The 21,919-nt window shown below is 38.8% G+C and overlaps 1 protein-coding gene across 2 annotated transcripts in view; it reads left to right on the top strand.

Moving 5' to 3' along the window:
- TM9SF2 (transmembrane 9 superfamily member 2) overlaps window positions 1-9,218 on the top strand; it is a 29,892-nt gene extending 20,674 nt beyond the window's left edge. Inside the window, exons 12-16 of one of the 2 annotated variants that reach the window (XM_084226585.1) lie at window positions 270-429; window positions 1,864-2,015; window positions 3,043-3,154; window positions 3,763-3,934; window positions 7,921-9,218. In XM_084226585.1, the coding sequence (XP_084082711.1) occupies window positions 270-429; window positions 1,864-2,015; window positions 3,043-3,154; window positions 3,763-3,934; window positions 7,921-7,988 (664 nt within the window). In that variant the 3' untranslated portion in view covers window positions 7,989-9,218. The remainder of the gene's footprint in view (window positions 1-269; window positions 430-1,863; window positions 2,016-3,042; window positions 3,155-3,762; window positions 3,935-7,920) is intronic. The other variant, XM_084226584.1, reaches the window with a different exon arrangement.
- Window positions 9,219-21,919: the final 12,701 nt, after the last annotated feature.

The raw sequence follows: 21,919 nt of genomic DNA, 5'->3' as shown, positions 1-21,919 counted from the left end.
AATCACAGCAAGCAGTCTTACCCTGAAGTGTAGTTAAGACAAGCATATCTTTGAAATAGCTTAGTTGGAGCGTCAGTGCCTGCTGGAGTTCAGTCCCACTAGATTAACAAAGAATTGCTTGTCTGATCTCTTTGTTTTCATATTTTTTGTGTGTCACTTGGTTTTAGCAGAGATTCGTGCTAAAATCTCAGAACAGTGCCATTGTTTTGTCAAGGTTACTAAATGTTCAGAAGTATTTCTGTGCTCTAAGTGTGCTCTGTGTTTTTCAGAATTGTATTTGCGGATTTTTTTATCATGAACCTCATTCTCTGGGGAGAGGGCTCTTCAGCAGCTATTCCGTTCGGTACCTTGGTTGCTATTTTGGCACTCTGGTTTTGCATATCTGTACCACTGACCTTTATTGGTGCCTATTTTGGGTTTAAGAAAAACGTAAGTGTTTCTGAGAATTTTTTTTTTAAGTGTATCCATACATAAACACGCACTAATATTTTTCTCTGTATAGGCCAAAGCTAGTTGCATTGTTGGCTCCAGTTCAGTTCAGTTGCTTAAGAACTGTCTTAGATAACCAGTCTTGGTATTCCAAGGCTGTGACACATGGTTGGTGGCAGTGATACTTCTCTGCAGCGATTTGGGTTGTAATTGTATTTAATTGAGTGACTGCTACAGATAAATCAGTGATTTGAGCATTTTTATTTCAATTAGCAACTTTCTCATATACTAAAACAAGTACTTGACCCAGCAAGCATAAGGGAAAGCAAATTATGCATTTCTGGGTTTTGTCATGTATTTCTTGTTCCTGTCTGCCCTCTACACTCAGGATGTTTGCTGATCAAATTGCTAGGGTTCTGTGAAATCTGTTTGCATAAGTGTTCTGTAAATGGTTATTTCTGCTTAGCAGATAATTAATTGGGATTTACTCCTAAACCAATCAATTTTACATATTTTTATGAGCGCTCTTTGTGACCAAACATTTAATAATTTGGTGACCAAATCATTAAACAATGAGATTGGTTCTTTTTCTTTTCTTAAACAACTATTTACTGCCCCCACAAATACATTTCTATAAGTGCAGATACATTTGTGGGTTTTCTCCTGCATAGGAAGCTAGGATTTTGTCTTTCTGTAGGTCTCCTCTAATACCTTCAGAGAATATTGTTTTAGTAGGCACTTTTTAATTCAGTGGGTTTTTTCTGATAACCATGTTGAAATTCCATCAAGTTCCCCTGCATTGTACAGGTGTGTATGTCTTCTTTTAAGGAAGAAAGATTTGATAAGCTAATAAGGCAATGTGGTAGGTCTCACAAAAACTTGAAAATCAAATCAGAAACGAAGTATCTATTGATGCTTTTGATGTAATCTTTATGAAAGGGGAACTCTGCAAAGTATGCATGTATTTTACAAAGCCTTACATTTTCTCCCACCATGCTGATCCATGCATGTGTCTTAAATTAGGATTAAATTGCCCGATTGAGTCCTTTCAGTAAGTTTGTCGTAGTGCGATCTTTAAGTAAATCCTGAAAGACAACATGCAGGAATTTTTAGAAGGTGAAAAGAGGAATCTGCACCACCACTACCCCAGCTTAAATGTGGTAAATCAGCTCAGGCTCTGTAACAGATGATAGATAGGCAAACATTAAAAGGGAAGTCCAAAATATCTGTCACTATGTTTTCAGTAAGAGCTGTCTTCTAGCAAGTTTGCCAAGCAAGTGTTGGTAACTGAGATGGAGCAAAAGCAAACGTAGTGTAGCTGGGTATGCACATGCTCAAAATAAAGAGTAGACTTTTTGCCACCACTCATTACAAAAAGAAAGAAAAATGGTTTGATATTTTATTTATTTAACTGTCTGTTATTTTAATTTAAAGGCTATTGAACACCCTGTTCGCACAAATCAAATTCCACGTCAGATTCCTGAGCAATCATTCTATACAAAGCCATTACCTGGTATTATCATGGGAGGGATTCTTCCTTTTGGATGTATCTTTATACAGTTGTTCTTCATTCTCAATAGTATTTGGTAAGTTCACCATAAATTGAATTTTCTCTGTCATAAAAAGTGGTAATTTCTTTGTGAAAGTTTTCTTCAAGATGCTTTCCCTGATTATTTGAGGATGCAGTGTAACTATAATACTATTTCAGTAATATTTAAATGTTAATATCTTTTTAATGTTTTGTTATTTCAAAGATACTCGGTGCCTGTTGTGCTTGTTGGGGTGTACAGAGAGGTGGCTGTGATATGCTTAGCAATTTACAGCTGACCTGCCTTCAGATAGTTTGTTGTTTTCTCATGCTACTCTTGTGACTTCATGTGGAAGTGGCTCTGAAGCTGATATATGGCATGTAACTTGACAGTAGTAAAGTTTATTAAAATAAACTTGAGATTTTTTGGCTGCCATCATTAGCCTAGAAAGGTATTACTACTCCTGGGAGAAAAAAAAAAGAGCCAAGAACAAATTCTTGTGAAATCTTTATTTTAAAAGAGTAATTATTTTTAAAAAGAAAGCCCCATAGAGTAGGCCAGTATAAGTGAATTTTGATGTGAGCTCACTGACAAACTAATCTACTGTGAGGAATTTGTCTTCCTTCTGGCACAATTTGGTTATTGGATCTTGTTAAACTGTTTCTGAACCTTGAATAGGTGCCTCTACCCAACGCAGACAGCTACAGCATTTGACATTTCTTGTTATTTTGGAGCTTTGCCCCTTTGATTGAAATGTGAGGTGAAATCCAGGTTCTTCTGAAGTCAGTGGAAGAGGTCATGCTGACTTACTGGAACTGTGATTTCACCATTATGTTTAGTCATTTCTTTCTCTAAAATCCCAAACAGGGGCATACTTTGGCCTTGCTTTCTCAGTGTTCTCAGACTGACCTGCCAAGGTTCCTATTCTTCAGTTAGAAAATAAATTAGTCATTTGTATTGCTGCACAATTGACAGTATTTCAATAGGAAGGGGAAATACTTAAGGTGAAGGTGATGTTACTACATATTAAGAAATAATAATAGCACAATGGCCATTTAAATTTTTTTTTAACTCACTTTTATAGGTCCCACCAGATGTATTACATGTTTGGCTTCCTGTTTCTGGTATTCATTATTTTGGTTATTACATGTTCTGAGGCTACAATACTGCTCTGCTACTTCCATCTATGTGCAGAGGTAGGAAATATTTTCTCTGTTTTCAAACCCGATAATGTTCCAAAAATGCTTCAAAAATGTTAATGCTTTTGTAATTGGAAATAAGTATTCCAGAATTCAACATGAACACTAGTGCTAGATGAGATGTACTTAAACCATGTCTTTAAAAAGTAAAGCAGGCTACTTTTGGCAAAACTTGTAAGAAATATTAAAACCTTGCACTGGGTATTTCTGAGTCAGATATCACATCTTTATAGTCTCACTCCCTGTTTTTTGAAGGTGCTAAATTAATCATTAATTTTATTCAATCAGAATGCATTTTGGACATGCCCAACCTTGGGAAAAAAAATCTCTATGGCTGGAAAGAAATACACGTGGCTTATTTGGGGTTTTAGTATTTTGTGTATTTGTTATTGATATTTAGGTTATTTGTCCTTAATTTTGAGTGGTGTAATTAAAGCAGTATTGATTATATATAGCTCTTCTCCCTCTAGATAAAAAACCCTACAAAAGCTTAAGTTTTGGATAAAGTCATTATAGAGAAAGTAGCTCTGCATTTATTAGTAGGATCAGTGGGCTAGAGGTGTATGCAATATTTCTCATGCATTTGTATTTTTTCTCACTCCTAGGACTATCACTGGCAGTGGCGTTCATTTCTCACTAGTGGCTTCACTGCAGTTTATTTCCTAATATATGCAATACATTATTTCTTTTCTAAACTGCAAATCACAGGAACAGCTAGCACCATTTTATACTTCGGTTATACCATGATTATGGTTTTGATCTTCTTCCTTTTCACTGGTAAGTGTATTGAACCTGAATTTTAAATTTTGAATCTGCCTTTAATTTTGCACAGTAGAATCCTTGGCAAAACTGATCTTGATACAGAATTATAAATTTATGTATGCCTTTGATTTTTTTCCAGGTGTAGCATATTGCAACTATGTGCTTACAAACAAAAAAGAGATAAGCGAGGATGAGGCAAAACTACTGCTAACTTGAAGTGTGGCCTATAATTGGGTCTACAAATATGTGATAAATGCTTTTCCAGATTTTATTTTTATGATAGTCATATGACAAACTCAGTTTTTTTTAATTAGTTGTCTTCAGAGAAGCACACTTCAAATTACACACAATGAAGTATAAAGTTACAGTGTCAAGATAAAAACTGCAGATTTTATGGAATAGGTGGAAGAAAGAGAGAGGAATAACGATTGACAAAGAGTGCCTTTTTTTAAAATTTGCTCTCTTCCAGAATGTATTTACCTTTATCACAGTTGCATTGAAGTGGTGTGGGAAGCAGACAGAATTTCTCTAACATTTTTTTTATCAGCCTTGTCAGAACCTTGTAATCTTCATTGTGAGCATTTGGAAAATACATCTGTCTTAGGTGCTGCATTTCAATTTCCTCTTCAGTAATTGAGATGAGGTCACAAAATTTTCCATTGTAGTCTTCAGTCGGACAGAAATAGCCCTTTTTAGGGTGGAAAAATGGCAGTGAAAATGCAAGAAGTCTCCTTTCAAACTCATGCAAGAAGGCAGCAACTGCCAACTCCTCAAAAAGATCTTAAAAATTCTGTGTTCTGCTCCAGCAGAATGCAGTCCATCCTTGTATACTCTGCCCTACAGAGCAATACTTCTGAGACTGCTTTGATCAATGGTTTAAATAATTTCAGGCTTCATGTTGATGATGACTTCTAATGATTCCAAAGGCTTGGATATGTATCTGTGCATAGACACTATCTTTTGAGGCCTCCTAGACTACAAGGCTTGTCATCAGAGCTTTTAATACAGATCTCACTATGACTTTTAAGTAGAATTTTCATTTCCACTTAGCCTAGGAGAACAAAAATAGTGAAAGAAAAAAGAACTAAGAATGGTGTTCATTTTAAGTGTAACTGAATATTTCAAGACGTCCACCTCAGCTAAGGAAATATTGAAGCTGTTTGTGGACTGAATGCAGATGATGATGAATGGGAGCAATGGCCTGCAAGGATTTTCTTGGGTCATTGCCTGTTAAAAGGAAGAAATGGGACTTGAGTGTATTATATAATCTCATTGAAAAGTGATCAAGCTGTGTCCCAAAACTGGTCAGTTTTATCTTCCATCCTTCGTTTTAAGTCAGTCTGATGTATTTTAGCATTGCTTGCAGATAGTAATTTGTAATTTATGCATCTCTAGTTTTATTCACATTTCTCTACCAGTTTGCAAGTCATTCTGAATGCACAGATCAGAGATTCTGCCTCTCTTGCTCAGGTTTTGTTCTTTCTCACCCTGCTTTTCTCTTAACCTTTACCTCTGGTCTGGGTGTACTGATAGTTTCATTGAACTAAAAAATCCTAGGATGTGTGGTTGTTCAACTGGAAATAAATGTGTACTGCTGTATGCAGATCAATTTTAAATGCAGTGCAAACTTACAAAGTAGTGTGAAAAATAGTAAGGCCTTACATAAGTGTAAGGTCAATTAATTTTGTTTCACCAGCTTTTCCAACAGATGTTCAGCAAGTCTGCCTGTAATAGTAAACAATTGTGCCCAAAACCAGAGTTGTGTTTACCCTGTCTCCTTTGTTCACTTCACTTTGGAAGTGTGCACTAATTCTGGAGCAGATTCATTCAAGATAAAGGGGATTTACAGTAATTTTCTATGCTGAGACATGTTTTTTGCATCTCAGATACCCATATAATTTCTGTGTTTTGCCCTTATTCTTTTGAGTCAGTCATGTCACATGACGTTGTCTAGAGGCATTAAGATATGTCCACTGCATCCTCTTTTTCCTTTGCTCACGCGTTCACTTTCAGCTGACCAAGTGGCTGTGCAGCACCTCCCAGCAAATTTTTAGGGTATGTTCACAGGCATGCAAAGATGAGGTGATTTATTCTCAGCCCCTTTCAGCTGCTTTTTGTAGCAGTCATTTGTTTGTAATTGGGACAGTGGAAATGCAAGTCACCCTGTGCAACTAGAACTAAGTTTTTAGAGTCTGTATGCTCTTGTTTTTTTAAATTTTCAATTTCTATGTTGAAATCAGGGGAGGATACACTTGAGGTAATTAACTACACAGAATTGTAAAACACTGTGCTTAACAATTTTTTTATCGACTTCCCTCAAGATTAAGTGCAAATTACCTTTTAATTTGGGGAAATAATCCTGTTTCGTAAGATTTGAGAAGAATTTTGTCCATTTAGGTTGATATGAAAGTAAAAGCAGATTATGCTCAGTTCTCTGAGATTTACTGAAGTGCTCTGAGATAAGGATTTACAGAAGAAATCAGAGGTAGGGTAAAGGTGCAGGCGGTTCTCCTTTTTTTTTTTAAACAAAAGAACATATTAGCAATTTAGCAAAAACTGCTCCTAAAGGCAACTGACTTCCCATGTCAGGATGATAAAAAAGCTAAAAAGAAAAAGTCATAATTGTTGTATGAAAACTATTCTGCTGCTGCTTACTCATCTGTGAAAAATTGTCAGGATCAGGAGGAAGGGTTTTGACGATGCCCTGCTGCTATGTCAGTGTAACACATGCTTCAGGCACTTGCATCCATACTGCATTCCAGGTCATTGATCAGACTCAGCAGGCAGAATCCCGGGAGCTACATGACAAATCTTTGATTCACAGCTGGGATCACAACTACGTATCATAGTCAATGAATCACGTAAACATCAGTAGTTTAGCAAGCGTAAAGTGAAAAAAAATGACCATGATATCATTCATGGTTCCTTTCAAGCTTTTATAGACAAGAAGTTACCACATAACTTTTGTTGTTGTCCCTCTTACCAGATCTAAAACAAATGAAGTTTTTTCCTCTAAAGAACTTCTTTGATGCTTGTATAAGTTCAGGATATAATTTTAGAAGAGGTACAGGCAGAAATCAGATAATCTTCAGGGCTTTTTTCCTGTCCTAGTTTTTGTGGGAAATTAAGGTTCCTGTAACAGGTGTTCTGAGCTGTTGTTTAATCCAGTATCATTCTGATTGAGACTGAATTTTGATGTAATCCACTTAGATTAACAAAGCTCAACTATATTAACTATTTCACATTCAAAATAATATTTTTGTTAAAAGTTTCTTTTGTAGTTACACAAAAAGAAGGGATGAAGCCACTGTTTTTTTTCTGCTAGAAGGATAATAAGTTATCAGGGAAATGCCTTAATCCTCCAATTTTAGTTCAAATCTGTGTGTACCTTTTGACTGTCATAAGTATTTCAGAAGTGTTTATTTTTAAGGTATGTAACAGGTGTTTTCAGTAGGACTACAAGTTGTGTAGTAACTACTCTATGGTTTGAAATTTGTATTAACTTAGTCTGTGGAGAAGAGAAATAAGGGTAGTGCTCTAGTTTTCCAAGACCTTAAAGTATTGCTAAGTAATGGAAACTCTGATTATGTTATAATGTTTATTAAACATAATAACAATGTTCTGACAGCTGAGCAGATAAGATAAAGTGTGTGTGAGTAGTCACTGAGAAAGGGTGAAATGGAGCAGTGTGAAGGAGTGGCACTGCAGCATACTAGAACAACGAGAACAAAAACATAAACAGAAGCATCTTACCACTAGAGTGTTCCACATGATCTGTTTTATGCTCCTGAAAATAATGAGAGGTTACAGAGTAGTAGATGTTGCCTATAAGGTCTGAGTACTGTCTGTAACTTTCCATTATCTGATCTGATTGATGTACTGAAGGCTAAGGACAGCAGATCACATATACATACATCCTGACTTACAAACTACAGATAGAAATTAATGTCTCCTGTGTCAGTGTTCTAACTGTCTGTCATTTTCTTTTCTCTCTCTTTTAGGGACAATTGGATTCTTTGCATGCTTTTGGTTTGTAACCAAAATATACAGCGTAGTGAAAGTCGATTGAAGAAACCGATGTAAAGAGTTAACACAGAAGAGGTTTAATCTTCATTAACGTAACTTAAAAACCTGGTCTCGTTGATGAACTTGAGCTTTATCAGAAGCTTGGCTTCCTGTTCTTTGAGAATGATATTGAAATGCACCTACTTTTCCACTAACACGTTTGTATTGTGATTTAACAACCTGTTTTCATTCAAACCTTAATGAAGATCAGAGTTGCGGTATTTATGCATTTGTAAATACAACTATACTTCAAAAGAAATGTTAAATTCTAATGGCAGAATAGAAGTGGCTGTATTACACAACTTAATGGTACTTCTGATCAAAGTACAACTGTAAATAGGTTTTTCTAGCTTGGTAGGTGGGATGATTTATTTTTCTTTGAGGGAAATGAGAACTTTTTATTATGCTAACTTTGAAGGATGACTCTTAAGAAGTGTCGCTTTTAGTCTGGATGTGATTTTTATTTTTTACTGGTGTTACGTCCATAAATATTCTGATTTCTGTGACTTAATTAGTTTTGGTGTTCTTGGCCTTTTAAACTATGTGCCTCTGAGTCCTTGAATTTATAAATTCATAATCCAATAAACGTTGTAAAAATGTCTTCATTGACTTATTACATATTAGAAGTTCATACAAATATGTAAATAGAATTATATTGAAGACAGATGCTTAAAGATCGCATAGAATATTTTATGGCATTTTCTATGGTTTAATGTATATTGACACACATTTAGATCTGCAAGAATTATTATTTGTGCTAAATGGCTATAACATGGACATGTGATTGTGGCGCATGGGAACTAAATTATACACCCATTTAACAAAACCTCTCTGCAGCATTAATCCAGTCCTTAACCCAGAGATTGCTATGGAGTTGTCACTATGTTGAGAAGATCTTACAATGCATGAGTCGGCATTCTCTGCTGATCTTGCTTTTAGATCTCAATGATGCATATTCTATAGAGCAACTATTGCTGACTGTACTTAATGTAGGTTAAAAAAGAAAAGAAAATTACTATTTTTGCCTTATATTAAAAGACTAATGTCAATTTTGGATGACTGGCATTAAACCTATATTTGCCTTTTTTGGAAATGGAGTATTTTGTTCAAACCTTGTTTGGTAGTTTTAGATTGATAACACAATTTGGCTGGTACAATTTTATTTAAAATTAAACTTTATGTACCAATTGCTATTCATAAGGTTGGGGGGGTTTATTCTTACCAGTTTACTTTTCTATAGGACCTTAACCTGATGATGCTTGAATACTGGACCAAATAAAAATATCCTTGGTTTAGGTAACTTCTCATTATTAACCTCCCAAAAGTTGTCACATCAAGGCTTCAGGAGGCATTCCCACAATTGCAGTGCTCCACATCCCTTCCCAGATGAACCATAGCACTCATGCTCTGCCTCTTGCCAGACACAGCTCTGCTCAGATGTGGACAGGTTTGTTGTGCCCCTCCCAACATGTAGTCACTAGGAAATGCTGATTTTAGGTAAATCTTCTATGCTTTGTGTTCAAAACAGGAAAAGGGTGAGTATGGTACGTGTTTGCTCTTTAGTACTGCAGTTAACTGTAGTGTGACTCCTGATTCAAATGTTTAAAACTAGAATAGTCTTCATATCCCTGGTTTTGTGACCACCTACTGTATAGTCACTGCCTGAAATCACCAGTAGTTTTTACACAAATAGGGATGCTTCATTTGAGAAACGTGACTCAATTATCTGCTATTGAAATTCAAATTCAAAAAACCAGATTTTTGTGATGTATTTACAATTGCTGTTTAAAAATCAGATTAATAGTAGTTAGATGAAGCCACAGTGGTGTGCTTGTGGGTTTGAAACTGATGGCTGTATTTTCCTGGGGATTTTTCTACAGGCTACTTGACAATTTGTGGCAGCTTCTCAAGTATTTTATTTCCAGCTTTAAAGGTGGTCTGTGAAATGTGTTACTATCTTCTGGAATCTGAATCTGCTGCGTACACAGCTTTTCAAGCAGCCTTGCCTTGTAATAATTGCAGCTGTTTCACAATTGTGATGTTTCAGTGTGGACTACTTCAGTGTGAGACAATTCTGAAAGTTTAATGCATCACAGATTTTACAGAAGAGCTGTTCTAAAGTTGTTTTTGCCCTTGTAACACATTACTGCCTCAGATAATTTTAAATGTTTTTCTAGAATTTAGGCTTTTGGTGTGTGTTAGGACATTTAAGTATTCTACTGTATACTCTATCTGTTTTCCTCTTGGGAGACCTGTTTTTTTTTTTTTTTTGTCTAAACTTGCAAAATACTGAGCTTTTCCAAAATCTTAATGTATTACCCAGTATTTTCTTAAATTGCACTTAAGGCATGAATGTCTGAAAAAATGTAAATTAATAGGAGGGTTAAGAGGTGGGACAAGTTCCTGAGCTGCAGGAAGACAGCAGTTTTGGACAAAGCACTTCAGAGAAGTGTCCATTTTTGGTGGCTGATAAATAATTTTAAGACTTATTGTTCAGAGTCTGAAAAAGAGTGCCCATCTCTACCAAATTTAGTCTGAAAGGAATCCTTGGTCCAAATCATACTTTGAAAACGTGATAATGGGAGTTGGTGTCCTGATTTTCTTTCTCCACAAGAAATGAGAAAGCAGCTCTGTGGCAAGCTGCAGCAGGCTCATTGGGCCATCTTTAGTCTGTAGCTTCCCTTCTTATTCAAAAGCTTGGCAGTGTTTGAACACCTGTGAGAGCCCTCAGGTTTCTCTGGTCATACAGGGTGTGTGTGCCCTCAGCTGCTTGGCTGGATCTTGTAAGCAATGTTATAAATATTAGTTGACTGTGAACCAGTCATAGTGTCTTGAGGCTTTTTATGCCATTTTCAGGGCAAAATGCCTTCTGGAACAGTCTGGAAATGCGGACAAGAGGTGAAACGACAAAATTCTGGCAGGCACCTGAGGTGCTCCGTTACACTGATTTGAATATCTCTTTTGAAGGGCTGGGAGGCACCAACCAAGTCCTCTTTGAACTGATGTACAAATCAAAAAGGTGAAAGTGGATGTGAAATGTTTTGCTAATACTGGTGAAGGCAAAAATACCAACCTCTAAGTAGGCTGGAGCACATCTATATTTCAGGCAAGGTAGGGAAGAAGTGAGAGACCTTGAAAGGGAGTGGTTTTAGTGTATATGACTTTGGTCAGTGGAGTGAAATTGTGGCCAAATTTTTGTACAAAGCTTTGTGAGAATGCTGGGAAGGGGCTGCTGCAGCCAGTCCTGATGACATGGGTGGTGCAGAGTTAAGTCAAAACTGAGGTTTCTCACTGAATTGTTATTCACCTGATGGAGATCCTGAGTTTCACAGGTAAGAAGTTACATGAAATTCTGTAACAGAAGTCTGGTAAGTCCTTAAGAGCTGTAGATGTTTTTGTGTTTAATGGCTGATGAAGCACAGCAGTGAGCTAGAATCACGGAATCGTAAAGTAGTCCGACATACTTTCCCTCCACCCTACTTTTTGGTTGTTTTTTGGGGGGAGGGGGCAGGGGTGTTTTTTGGTTTTGGTTTTTTTCTTTTTTTCCTCCTTTTAATTGAGTGTTTGGTTTAGCACTGTGTTTGGTTTAGTGTTTCTGCTCCAGGAATTGAGCAAGACCTTTAGTAAGCTTAGCTAGTGGGACACACATGTCCGTGAGTTTTTGCCATGAAGTTACAGGCCATCCTCTTTCTGTTTGGGCATCTTTACCAGTTTGGATACCACCCTTCATTTCTGGGGCAGCTGTATCTCCAGCTCCAGCAGCCCATCACAGCTATATATTTCCTTAAAGGAAGGGAGATTACTTGTGCAGAGATGTTCTTGTCCCAGATACACTGCTTCCTACAATTCACCTCTAATTTAATTTTTTTTATTCTCAGTACCCCGCTGTTTCTCCTTATGTCAGCCACTAGTGATCTATTTATTTCCATATCTCCATAAATAGGTGTTCCTCAACAGACTCAGGAAATAATTCTCCTGTTACTTTAAGGAATTATTTTGGGTATATGTGCCTACACAAGTGTGTGACACTTCAGATTAAAGCACAAACCTTTAGGGACTACTGAGAGACTTAATTTATCAGTTGATTACTGTACAGCTGCCATCATGCACTATTTCTTCTTATGTGAAACATCTGGAACTTGATGAGATGAGAGTAGTTAACTCTTGTAAATCAGATAAGCCAGAAGATTACAAATGAAGCCTGTCATGTTTGGGTGATGGCACATTCTTGCCACTTGCCAGGATTCCAGGACTTCCAATGAAAATGCAGTTGAAGTTCTCCCTTCCCTCGAGGTATTTGAGCATCGCCTGCTGGCCACAGCGCACACACAAGTACAGGATGCAGGAGCAGAGGCAAGGGCATGATAAGAAGGTTTGACCAAAGCAGTCTACTGGAGGGATTTAGCATTAGATCTTTAAATATGCATGATCCAAAGTTTCTGGAAGTGCACAGCCCAACATCTTGGCCAAGAACAATAACAGTAATTAACCAAATAATTAATTGGTGAATGTGCTAACATTGTGTCTTCTGCATGTAGTATGGGAATGCTGCTAGCAAGAGCCCTCTAGAATTAATTTACTGTATTTGTAAAGCCTTGCTTTATAAGAATTAATTGTCCTTACTCAGGAACCTGTTCTGATACCTTCAAACTGTTTTTCTAAGTTCACTACAAAAGGCTGCTTCAGATAGGGTGCCTACAGGGTGTCCTGAGAGGCTGTCCAGCCTGGGCAGTGAGATGGCACATTCCAGCTTCTCGAGTTCAATAGTGCCAACACCTTGTTTTCGAACAATTCAGCACAACTGCTGTTTTGCTGATGCTGCTGCAAGACTCAAGACGATGTGGCTTGAGTGGGTGGTTTGTTTAGGGTTTGGGGGTTTTTTTCGGGGGTGGGGGGAACAGGGTTTATTGTGTGGGGTTTTGCTCAGGGGTATGTTGGGGTTTTTTCAGTAATTACAAGAAGTCAATTTCGTCTCTCTTTTGGGGAAATTGTTCAGGTAGAGGAGACCGTCTTCCTGATATTACTCCAACTTTCTATGACTGCCTTTTGATTTGTTTACAATTACACATTTGGTTGATGTGTATGAAATCATTAAACTGACTTGGCTACACAATGTGAAGTAGGGAAATGTGCAACTGAGAAGAGATGTCCCAGCAGGGCCAGCACATGCACAGTCTGGCCTCTGCTTGCCCTCTGTGTTGCAGAAGGCGAGCAAACTTCTCATTCTCTGGAGCTTGGTAAAGGCAGGTGGGCTGTGTTCAGCTACCACCTATTGCATGTGCCAGTAATTAGTTGCTCTGGGATATTACTGAGGAGGTCAGTGGGCTTCTAGGATGGCCCACCTTCTCCCTTTGTAGCCCAAGGATACAAGAATCAGTAGGGTTGTGACATTTCTTCTCCAGCCTTGCTTATGAGCTACAAAATGGAGCAGCCAGAAAATCAGATCTGTTTCCTACATTTTTCTGCAAGTTCTCACAAGGAGCCCTCTCCACTTTCCTGCTGGAAACTGCTCTTTACCTACTGGAGGAAGGCTATCAAGACAGCTGAGAAGAAACTGATGTTCTGTTGCTCTGTGTCCTTCTGCAGGCTATTGTGACAGCAACAGAGCTCAATCAAATGTGTTCTCCTGCTGCAGGATGTCAGATCAGGGCAGTCCCAAGGCAGGTGGAGGGCAAGGCAAAGGAGAAACAGCGGGTGGCCTTAAATTTGCTGTTTATCCCAGAAAGCTGGGTGACCGTAGTAACACTGGATAAAAATTAGAGAGAGGCTTCCTTCCCTTCAAGAAGGACACTATCCACACCCAGGGGGCAGAGTCCAAACAAAGAATTGACTAATGCACCAGGAAGCTGGTGGTTTATTAAACTCAAGTCCTTTCTCTCAGTCTGTTACCTGCTTCAAGTGGGGTTTTTTTCTGGAAGAGACATCTTAGATTCAGAACTGAATTTCTGAATAGACCAAGACTAGCAGACAAATGTAAACAGATTAAGAATGTGACTAAATCCCCAGAGATTTTCTTGACCAATGTATTATGTTAAGGTTACTGTGTCTATCTTTCTGTCCTTTGAAACAGCTTTACCAACAGGTTTGTGAAGGCCCGCTGCTGCACAGAATGGGAAGAACTTGTAAACTTGGTTGTGTTGCATGGGTCACTGTCTCCTCTCCCACCCATCCCTGACACTTCAGAGAACTGCTGGTAAAATAACCTGAGCAAGCCATCTACCATGTACTTTGATGCAGAAATACACTTCTCATTGCTCCAATTGCACAATGTTCATATAAATACCCAACAGAAACCCCTACAGTTTGATGTAACAAAAAAAAAAATACCCCTTAAACCCCCAAAAATGGGGATAAGTAGGAAACAGAAATTTAATGAAATGCTACATTCTTGGGCTGCAAATAGATGACAGCAAGGATAAATACTCCCTCTTGCAGTTTCACTCAACTTTGAATCTCACAGCCTGAGCAAATACAGATAAAGCTGCAGCACTGCTAGTTCATATACGGTATATAGCAGAAATCCATCTAAGGCAGGGCTTGTCACACCAGAAGTTGTTCATGGACAAACAAATAAATATGCTCTTAAAAGGTTTGTAGGAACCAATAATAAGAGCTGTATTTACCACAGGTAAGGTTCAAAAGAAAATCTGGGCTGTCTGAAATGAAAGGGAAAAGGAGAGGGCTTGTCTGCAGATGCTACATAAGCCAGAGTGTCCAGTTTGGTATGGACGTATTCCAGCGCTTCACTTTTATTTGTGTGGATGCAAACATTTCTTTCTCTTTTACTTTTTAGCACAGCTTCAGTAGAGTAGTGAAGGCATAGGAAGAAGCAGGTATTTGCCTCCATGTCTTATGAGCAGTGGCAACATCCACAGCTGGAGGAAAGGAGATTGGACAGGGCTGACAAATTAGAGAGCAATAATTATTAAACAAATAATTATTATCCACCGCTTTCATTGTAACTTTGGGCTGTATATTCCATTATCTCACTGCCTGCCCTGGGAGCTCAGCAAATTGGCCAGGTGTTTGTTGGGGTTATTTCCTCCTCTCCATTAGCTGTTGTTCATTGTGACAGGAACTCCTGTCTAAATTTCAGTTAGAACCTGCAGGTCTATCTTAGCAATCAACACCTGGTGGTCTTTGGGAAGCAGCATGGAAGGCTGTGGTGGAGGATCACAGACTGCTATCAGCAAATTGGTAACATTACAAATTAAATATCTAAAATTTGGCATTTCTGAGGGGCCAGGTTTATTCCTGGCAATGAACACTGACAAAATTTTTATATGTGGAAAAGACTAAATTCATACTATGGTCACCAAGTGTGACAGTCTCATTTTCAACTATTCTGTTAAAAACTGAACAACTGAAGGCTACTTCTAAATATCCCAACGCCACAGTGGTTAATGAGGCCAGCTGTCGTTATCTGGGAGATGCACAGGCGGCTGTCATAGTAGCTGTCACTCACAGCAGCATTAAGTATAAACCAAGGCATTAAAATAACAAACAGGAGAGGAAAGCTGGGCTGCAGAAGGATTATCCCGGGTCCTGTCCGTGCTGAAAACACCACATGACCTTCTTCCCAAAATGGTAGGCAATCACTTGGTTGTGTGGCAGTGAGTGATCCCCTGGTGAAACTCTGGAAGGCAGCCTCGTCTCAAAATTACATCTGCTAGAGGTTTTTCTTGTCTGCTCAGAGCATGGATTTCTCTTGGAAGTTTATTTCACTGTTTCTGAAGATGATGATCTTTTTTTGAGGACTCTGTGCTTCCACCATGCATGACAATGACTTTCTGTTTGGTGTGTGGTCTACATCTAGCCAAAATTATTTGTCATTTTTACTTTCAGTTTAACTTAGGTTTAATTGTCTTGATTTAAGCCTCTTGCACTAACACTAAGCTGCTTTTGTTTTTACTTTGGATCCAATAATTTTAATGTTTCCTCCATATGGCAGTGAGTTTTTGAAGGAAAAAACAAGGTCTGAGATGAAGTTATTTGAATGGGATTGAAATTTGGAAAGTGAAACTAAAAATATAGATAGGAAATACCAAGTTAATGTGACATAAATGTAGGGAACTCCTGTGTCATATAGACATATTAAAAAAATTGACAAAATTTTTCACTTCTTTTGTATCTATAGCGGATGCCTTATGCCTTCAGCAGCTGGATAAGCAGCACAGCTACTCCTTTGGGGTGAATGCCAGAGAATAACAGTTATAAAATACATTTCAGTGATTCTAAACAATGAATTACACCTCCTTGTCAAAAGTATTTTTGTCAAGCACAACTGGCCTGTGGGCTTATCTGTGAGTGTGGTATGTTTTGTTAGCCAAGTTCCTTTATAGTCACTTGGATCATTACCACAGGGAGGAATATGGGTGTGTCGACCCAGTTTTTTAGTCCAATAGGTATAATGGTAAATATCCCCCCTTTGAGAATATTTAAGCATTTGTTAAATTGGTAAAACCAATATTGTTTCACCAGAATCTGAATTTGGGTCCTCATCCCGTTGTGGCTGTGCCCGGCGAGGCCAGGCTGGGGGGGGGTTTGCTCCCAAACATGGTACATCAGAAACTACATTCCAGTTAGATCTGCAGGCTGAAACATTTCTGTGACCACCCTGAGCTCATTTCATTTCAAACACCCTTGGTTAGCCAAGGTTTCCTACTTAAACCAGCTGATTTCAACTAAACACCTTGGGGATAAATCATAAATCATCTCCACAACTGGAGCAAATCTACCTGAACCTGTGTCTATATTGCTTTGCTAAAAGCACAATTCTTTTTCCCTGAAAAAAATGTGTGAGATGCAGGAAGTGGCACGTTTCTGCATCTACTTGCACTCCTTTACTTGCATTTAAGTCTCAGGTTGCTCTCCAAGTTTTAGGTCTGGGTTCTAAGGTGGGAATTTTTTCAGTCCTTGACTGATCTAAAGGTAGCCAAAGTTGTTAGAGGATGTATTTCGTGCCATGTGATAGCCATATGGCAATATCTCTAATGATGGATGATTCTGCTCTACTTGATGGCAGAAAATATTTATGTGTCATTAAAATCGTTGTGACAACTTTTCACACCATGTCAGTCACAAAACTGGAATCAATTTAAACAGAGATTAAATGGAAAGTGTATTTGCAAGGTACTCCTGTAACTTCAGTCACTCTGAGGCTGCTGAGATGCAGGAGATCTGTGTTTCTGATGGGCATGATAAACGTGGATGACAAAGTGAGCAGATACTTCAGTTCAGGATCTGGGACCAGCACTAAATTTACATCTGCCTTATCCACGTGGAGAGCTACAGAAAGCTCCCAGCTTGTGGCATGTGGCATGGAGCACTGGCACGAGTCCGTGAGGGAGCTACCTGGCAACTTTACCCAATGAAATGATCACAAAACCCCACAATCCGAACCCATGCAAAGGGGAAAAGCAAATTTAGTCATTAAACTTCCAGCTGAGACAGAACGTGGGAGGCAAGGTGCTTGTGTAAATTTGCAAGGGATTCCAGGTTTTCTCAGTGGCCTGAGCCCTCCTGAGCATCTGCAAGGATCCTGAAGGAGTTCTGCTGCCAGCATTAATGGTCTATGCTTGAGGACAGAGTATAACAAGTTGTCCCACTATTCATCTGATAAAGAGTCCCAGGTTTTTGCTGGGATGCGCTGGTACCTGGCTTATTTGAGGAAAACAAAACAATTTCATTTGATGTTTCGCACGTTGAAAACATTCACAAAATCTAATCACACTTGCCAAATCCTTTCTTTCTGTTTATAAAAATAAGGATATTACCTTATTGAAGAAGAGTGAAACACCTGCCTTTGGATGTTTAATGGTCTTTGGAAAAGTATTTTATTTTGAGATCCACTGCTTTCTGACATGACAGAAAGCAGCATTGAAATGATGTTTCAGACTCTATAAACAGAATATATTCCAAGTATGCACTGTATTCAGAACATGTATTCTTACCTTCTTGGTCTCAGCAAATTTACTGGTTGAGAAAAATCTTACTGGAAATCAGTGAAAGCTCTATTTCCTAGTTTACTTTTTCCTGCTTTTTTTACCTTTTGGCATTAAAGGATAATGTATTATGTATAATCTTTTATGTAAGAACTTCAGAAATGTTTAAAAATTATGTAAAGTCAGTCCAAATGATAAGTAGAATGGCTAGTTTCAGGTTCTCTATTACTTCTTTAAATGTTTTTTTCATCTTTCTGTCTTTTCCTCTAGTGGAACATAATCTCTGAAGCCAGCAGCAACCAAATCTAAATGGCTAGTACCACAGGGCTAAGTTATAACACTTTTTAACTAAGGAGAAGGAAAGGCTAAGTTGTACAAACCTTTAGTTTAGAATTAGATAGAAATTGAACATTCCTTAAATGTTGCCTCATGGAGAGGTGTGCAGGTAAATCAAGTCAACTTTTTTCTACCTGTTTTCTCCTCCCAGAGTTTCCCAGAGCTGATTCCGCAGTTCTTTGGCCACAAGTGCTCTTTTGGAGATGCACTGAAAGGCTGCCATAGATCCTTCTTTTCTTTTATTTTGATTCACGTGGTGCTTTTTAGGATATGCAGGTCCCCAGTCCCTGTGATGCCTTGTGAAGGCTGGCCTGGAACAGAGACTAGATGGAGCTAAAGAATAAAGTAGGTATTTATTAGAAGGCCTCCAAGGACACACCTTGGACACGGCTACACCCCAGGTGAACCCAAAATGGTCTCAAAATGGATGACCTGTCATGGGGTCTCACACTTCTGTAAGTTTTGGTCCATTAGCATATTGGAGTTACTGTCCAGTTACAGCTTTAGCTCATGAATTCCCATCCTTCTTGGTTTTCTCTCTTCATTCTGCCGTTGTTTATGCTCTTGGGTCTGAAATTTGGATCATTTGTCCTTGGTCCCCAGCTAGAGAAGGAATTGTTTTGTCTACCTACTCCATGAAGAGATCTTACTGTCCCCTCATATGAAGCTCAGACCCACACACTAAAGCAGCACAGAATGTGAAAAATATAAAAGCTAAAACCTGAGGCATCCCCTGCTGCACGACCCTGGCACGAGCATTCCTGGCCTCAAGTGCTGCAGTCACCCCTGCTCGCAGTGGCGCCGGCTGCCAAAGCGACGCCTCGTGCTGCCTCCGTTTGCTGTGCCCCTCTGCTTGGGGTTTCATAACCTCCTCACAAACCACAGCATCACTTGCCCAGGGGCTGTGCAGATGCAGGAAGTGGACCTGAAAACTAACAGAGATGATCAGCTGGCAGATAGTCTGTGGAACAGAAATCTCCACGCTCACAGGAGTTTAATCTGCTAGATATGAAAGTGTCTGAAGCTCCATTCAGAAATATTGAGACTCTTCTGAAAAGTACAATAGGGACCTGGACTGGCAGCAACAGGACTAAAAAATAAAACCAAACAAAATCACAGCTAAAACTGTGATTAGAAACAAAAATTTTAATATGACTTGCAGTATAACTGAAATTTAGTATAAGCATGTTCCACCTTGTGCCAAAAAAATGGCTCTGTTCTACTTACCTGGTAACTATCATGATTTCTGTGCACAAATTTTTTCTTTACATGTTGGCACCTCACAACTGAGATTTTATTTTGCCTCCTAGTTTGCTTGAAAATGAGTGTCAAGCAGAGTTCAGCTCTCCCTTACACAGAGCGGGTTTTAAAGGCAGCACCCCACTACACACACATAAACAAACAAACCCGAGGGTCTCTGCCTTTTAGACACACCCATTTCCCTCCCCCTTCAGCCAGTAAACAGCTTCTGGCTGCAGATTTGATCCTTTATGGAAGAGATTTTTAAGATGCTGGGCTGACCTGTCCAGCACCCTGGTAATCCTCAAATCATCTGCTCGCCACGCTGACGAGATGTCACCAAAAAGGCTTGTTGACAACCTTCTGCTGCACTAAGGACAAGTCTGTAAAACTGCCACTGTTCAACTCACCACATGGTTGCATAAAACTTTGCCTCCTGCAATTTGACTGTTGACAGAAGAAGATTGTATGGAAAAAATACTTTTGGTTTCCAGTTCATTTTGGCTTAGATTGGATTGACACTGATCTGTATAACAGTTTGTGAACTCAATTAAATATTTTTTTCTTAATTTACAAGATTTTTTTTTAAGTCTGAATGTCCTTTCCATGTATGTTCTCATACAATGCATTTTAAACATCAAAATACCATAATTTATATTTGCATGAAACTAAAATATTTTAATTAGATTCATGTAAGTTATTCAGTTTTTATTGTTCCCATATACAGGTCTTAACAAGAGCTTGTATGGCAAAAAGTCAGTAATTTAGTGATAAAACAAAAACTGTGATATTATAAGCACCTATGGATCCTTCAATCAAATTTTGCATTGAGTAATAAGTACTAATCTCAGCTAAACTGTTTTGTTACACATACAGCATGCTGTGATCCCAAACAACTCCTTAATCCACTATTTTAATAATAGCCTATGGATTAAGGGATCTATACTGTATACTGACACAATGTATTGAGTTCAGGTTCTATAGATGAACATTTCTGTGATCTATTTTAATGGCACACAAGCCATCATAGCATTATGGTGTCAACAAGGCTGCAGATTATCTCCTGGCTTTCAAAGCATCCTGCAGGAAAGCAAGTTTAATGAATCTCCAGAAAGGCAAAAACATTATCAAATCTATGGGGAGACAGGACTTTGAAATAAAAGTGATCATATAATAACCAACAAGCATTTTTATATAATCAACTATAAGATACACAGAATGTTTGGAGTTTTGAAATCTGTCAAAAGAACAATGTTAAGAAGGACAGTCTGCTTTCTTGGCGACTCCTTTTCAACATGAACATCATAATTTTCTCCTGGCATCCTCATTTCCTCTCCCAATTTGCCAGTATTTCATGTAGAAAACCCATCATGATGCACTTCCCTCTTTTTTTAATTAACTTTCTCCAAATAGCCCCGTGGTCTGTTATATTCCTGCTTCTGAACTACAGCGTTGCCTTCTTGCCTTAAGTCAAACCACAGTGCCCCAGCAGAGGTTCTCCAGCACCAGAAAGGAGAGGAGTGTCCCCACCACCCGCTTCACCATGTGTTTAAGGTCATTTTGCCCAAGCTCTGCCTGTAGTCAGGGAAAGGACACACTCCTGCTGGAGTAGGAGTTGTTGTTGCCAGCTCATATGAAACCCAGTGCAGAAACTGCACCTCTTTTTGTAATAGATCACCTGCTCCCACCTGGAGAACTGGCAAACACAGCCCTCCAAAGCCTCTTACAAACTCTTCTTTTCCAGTTGTTTCCCCTGTTTCCCCAGCCCACCCCACCTTCTAATCTTTCCCAGCCAGCATACAGGGAACACAGGATGTGTTCTGCTTCACAGCATGAAAATACTTCGACTTTTCTGAATTCCAGTGATTCCATGGAGCTACTTTTCAATAATCTCCTCCCACAGCTGCATAGTACATGACAGCATCTGAATTGGACGGCAACGAATTCACTGTAATGTCCTCCTGATGCTTGGAAACAGGAATTCTTCATATCTCTTATCAGGCATTTTCTTCAATTTATGGCTGGACCTGTTCTCCTGGTTTATACTCCCGGCAGCTTCACCTCAGCTACTGGCCCTTTGTTTTTTCCAGATGTTTCTGCCTTTTTGGACTTTTTTTTCCTATCTGTTGATGATGCTTACCACCATCCCCAATTTACTGAGGAAGGGAAGAGTTTGTTTTCAAAGGTGGAGAACCAGACTTGGACTTGCAACCTCCAGAGAACATCCCAGGTAAGCAGAGGTATTTACCTTTCCTGAGATCTGGAGAGGATCCAAGAGCATAAAGCTGTGGATTTCCCCTGGTTCAACAGGATGATGGTAGCAGGGGCTCTCTGCCCTTCCCAAGAGGAGGAAGCAGCTGCCTGAGTGGTGCTTCTGAGGTAGATGAGAAAGGGAAGCTTTGGGCCCTTCAAGACC

Source organism: Fringilla coelebs, assembly GCF_963513975.1.
Source record: "Fringilla coelebs genome assembly, chromosome: 2".
In the NCBI taxonomy this organism is placed as follows: Eukaryota; Metazoa; Chordata; class Aves; order Passeriformes; family Fringillidae; genus Fringilla; species Fringilla coelebs.
Note: the sequence above shows the minus strand (reverse complement) of the source record. Positions and strands in the feature narration are given on the sequence as shown.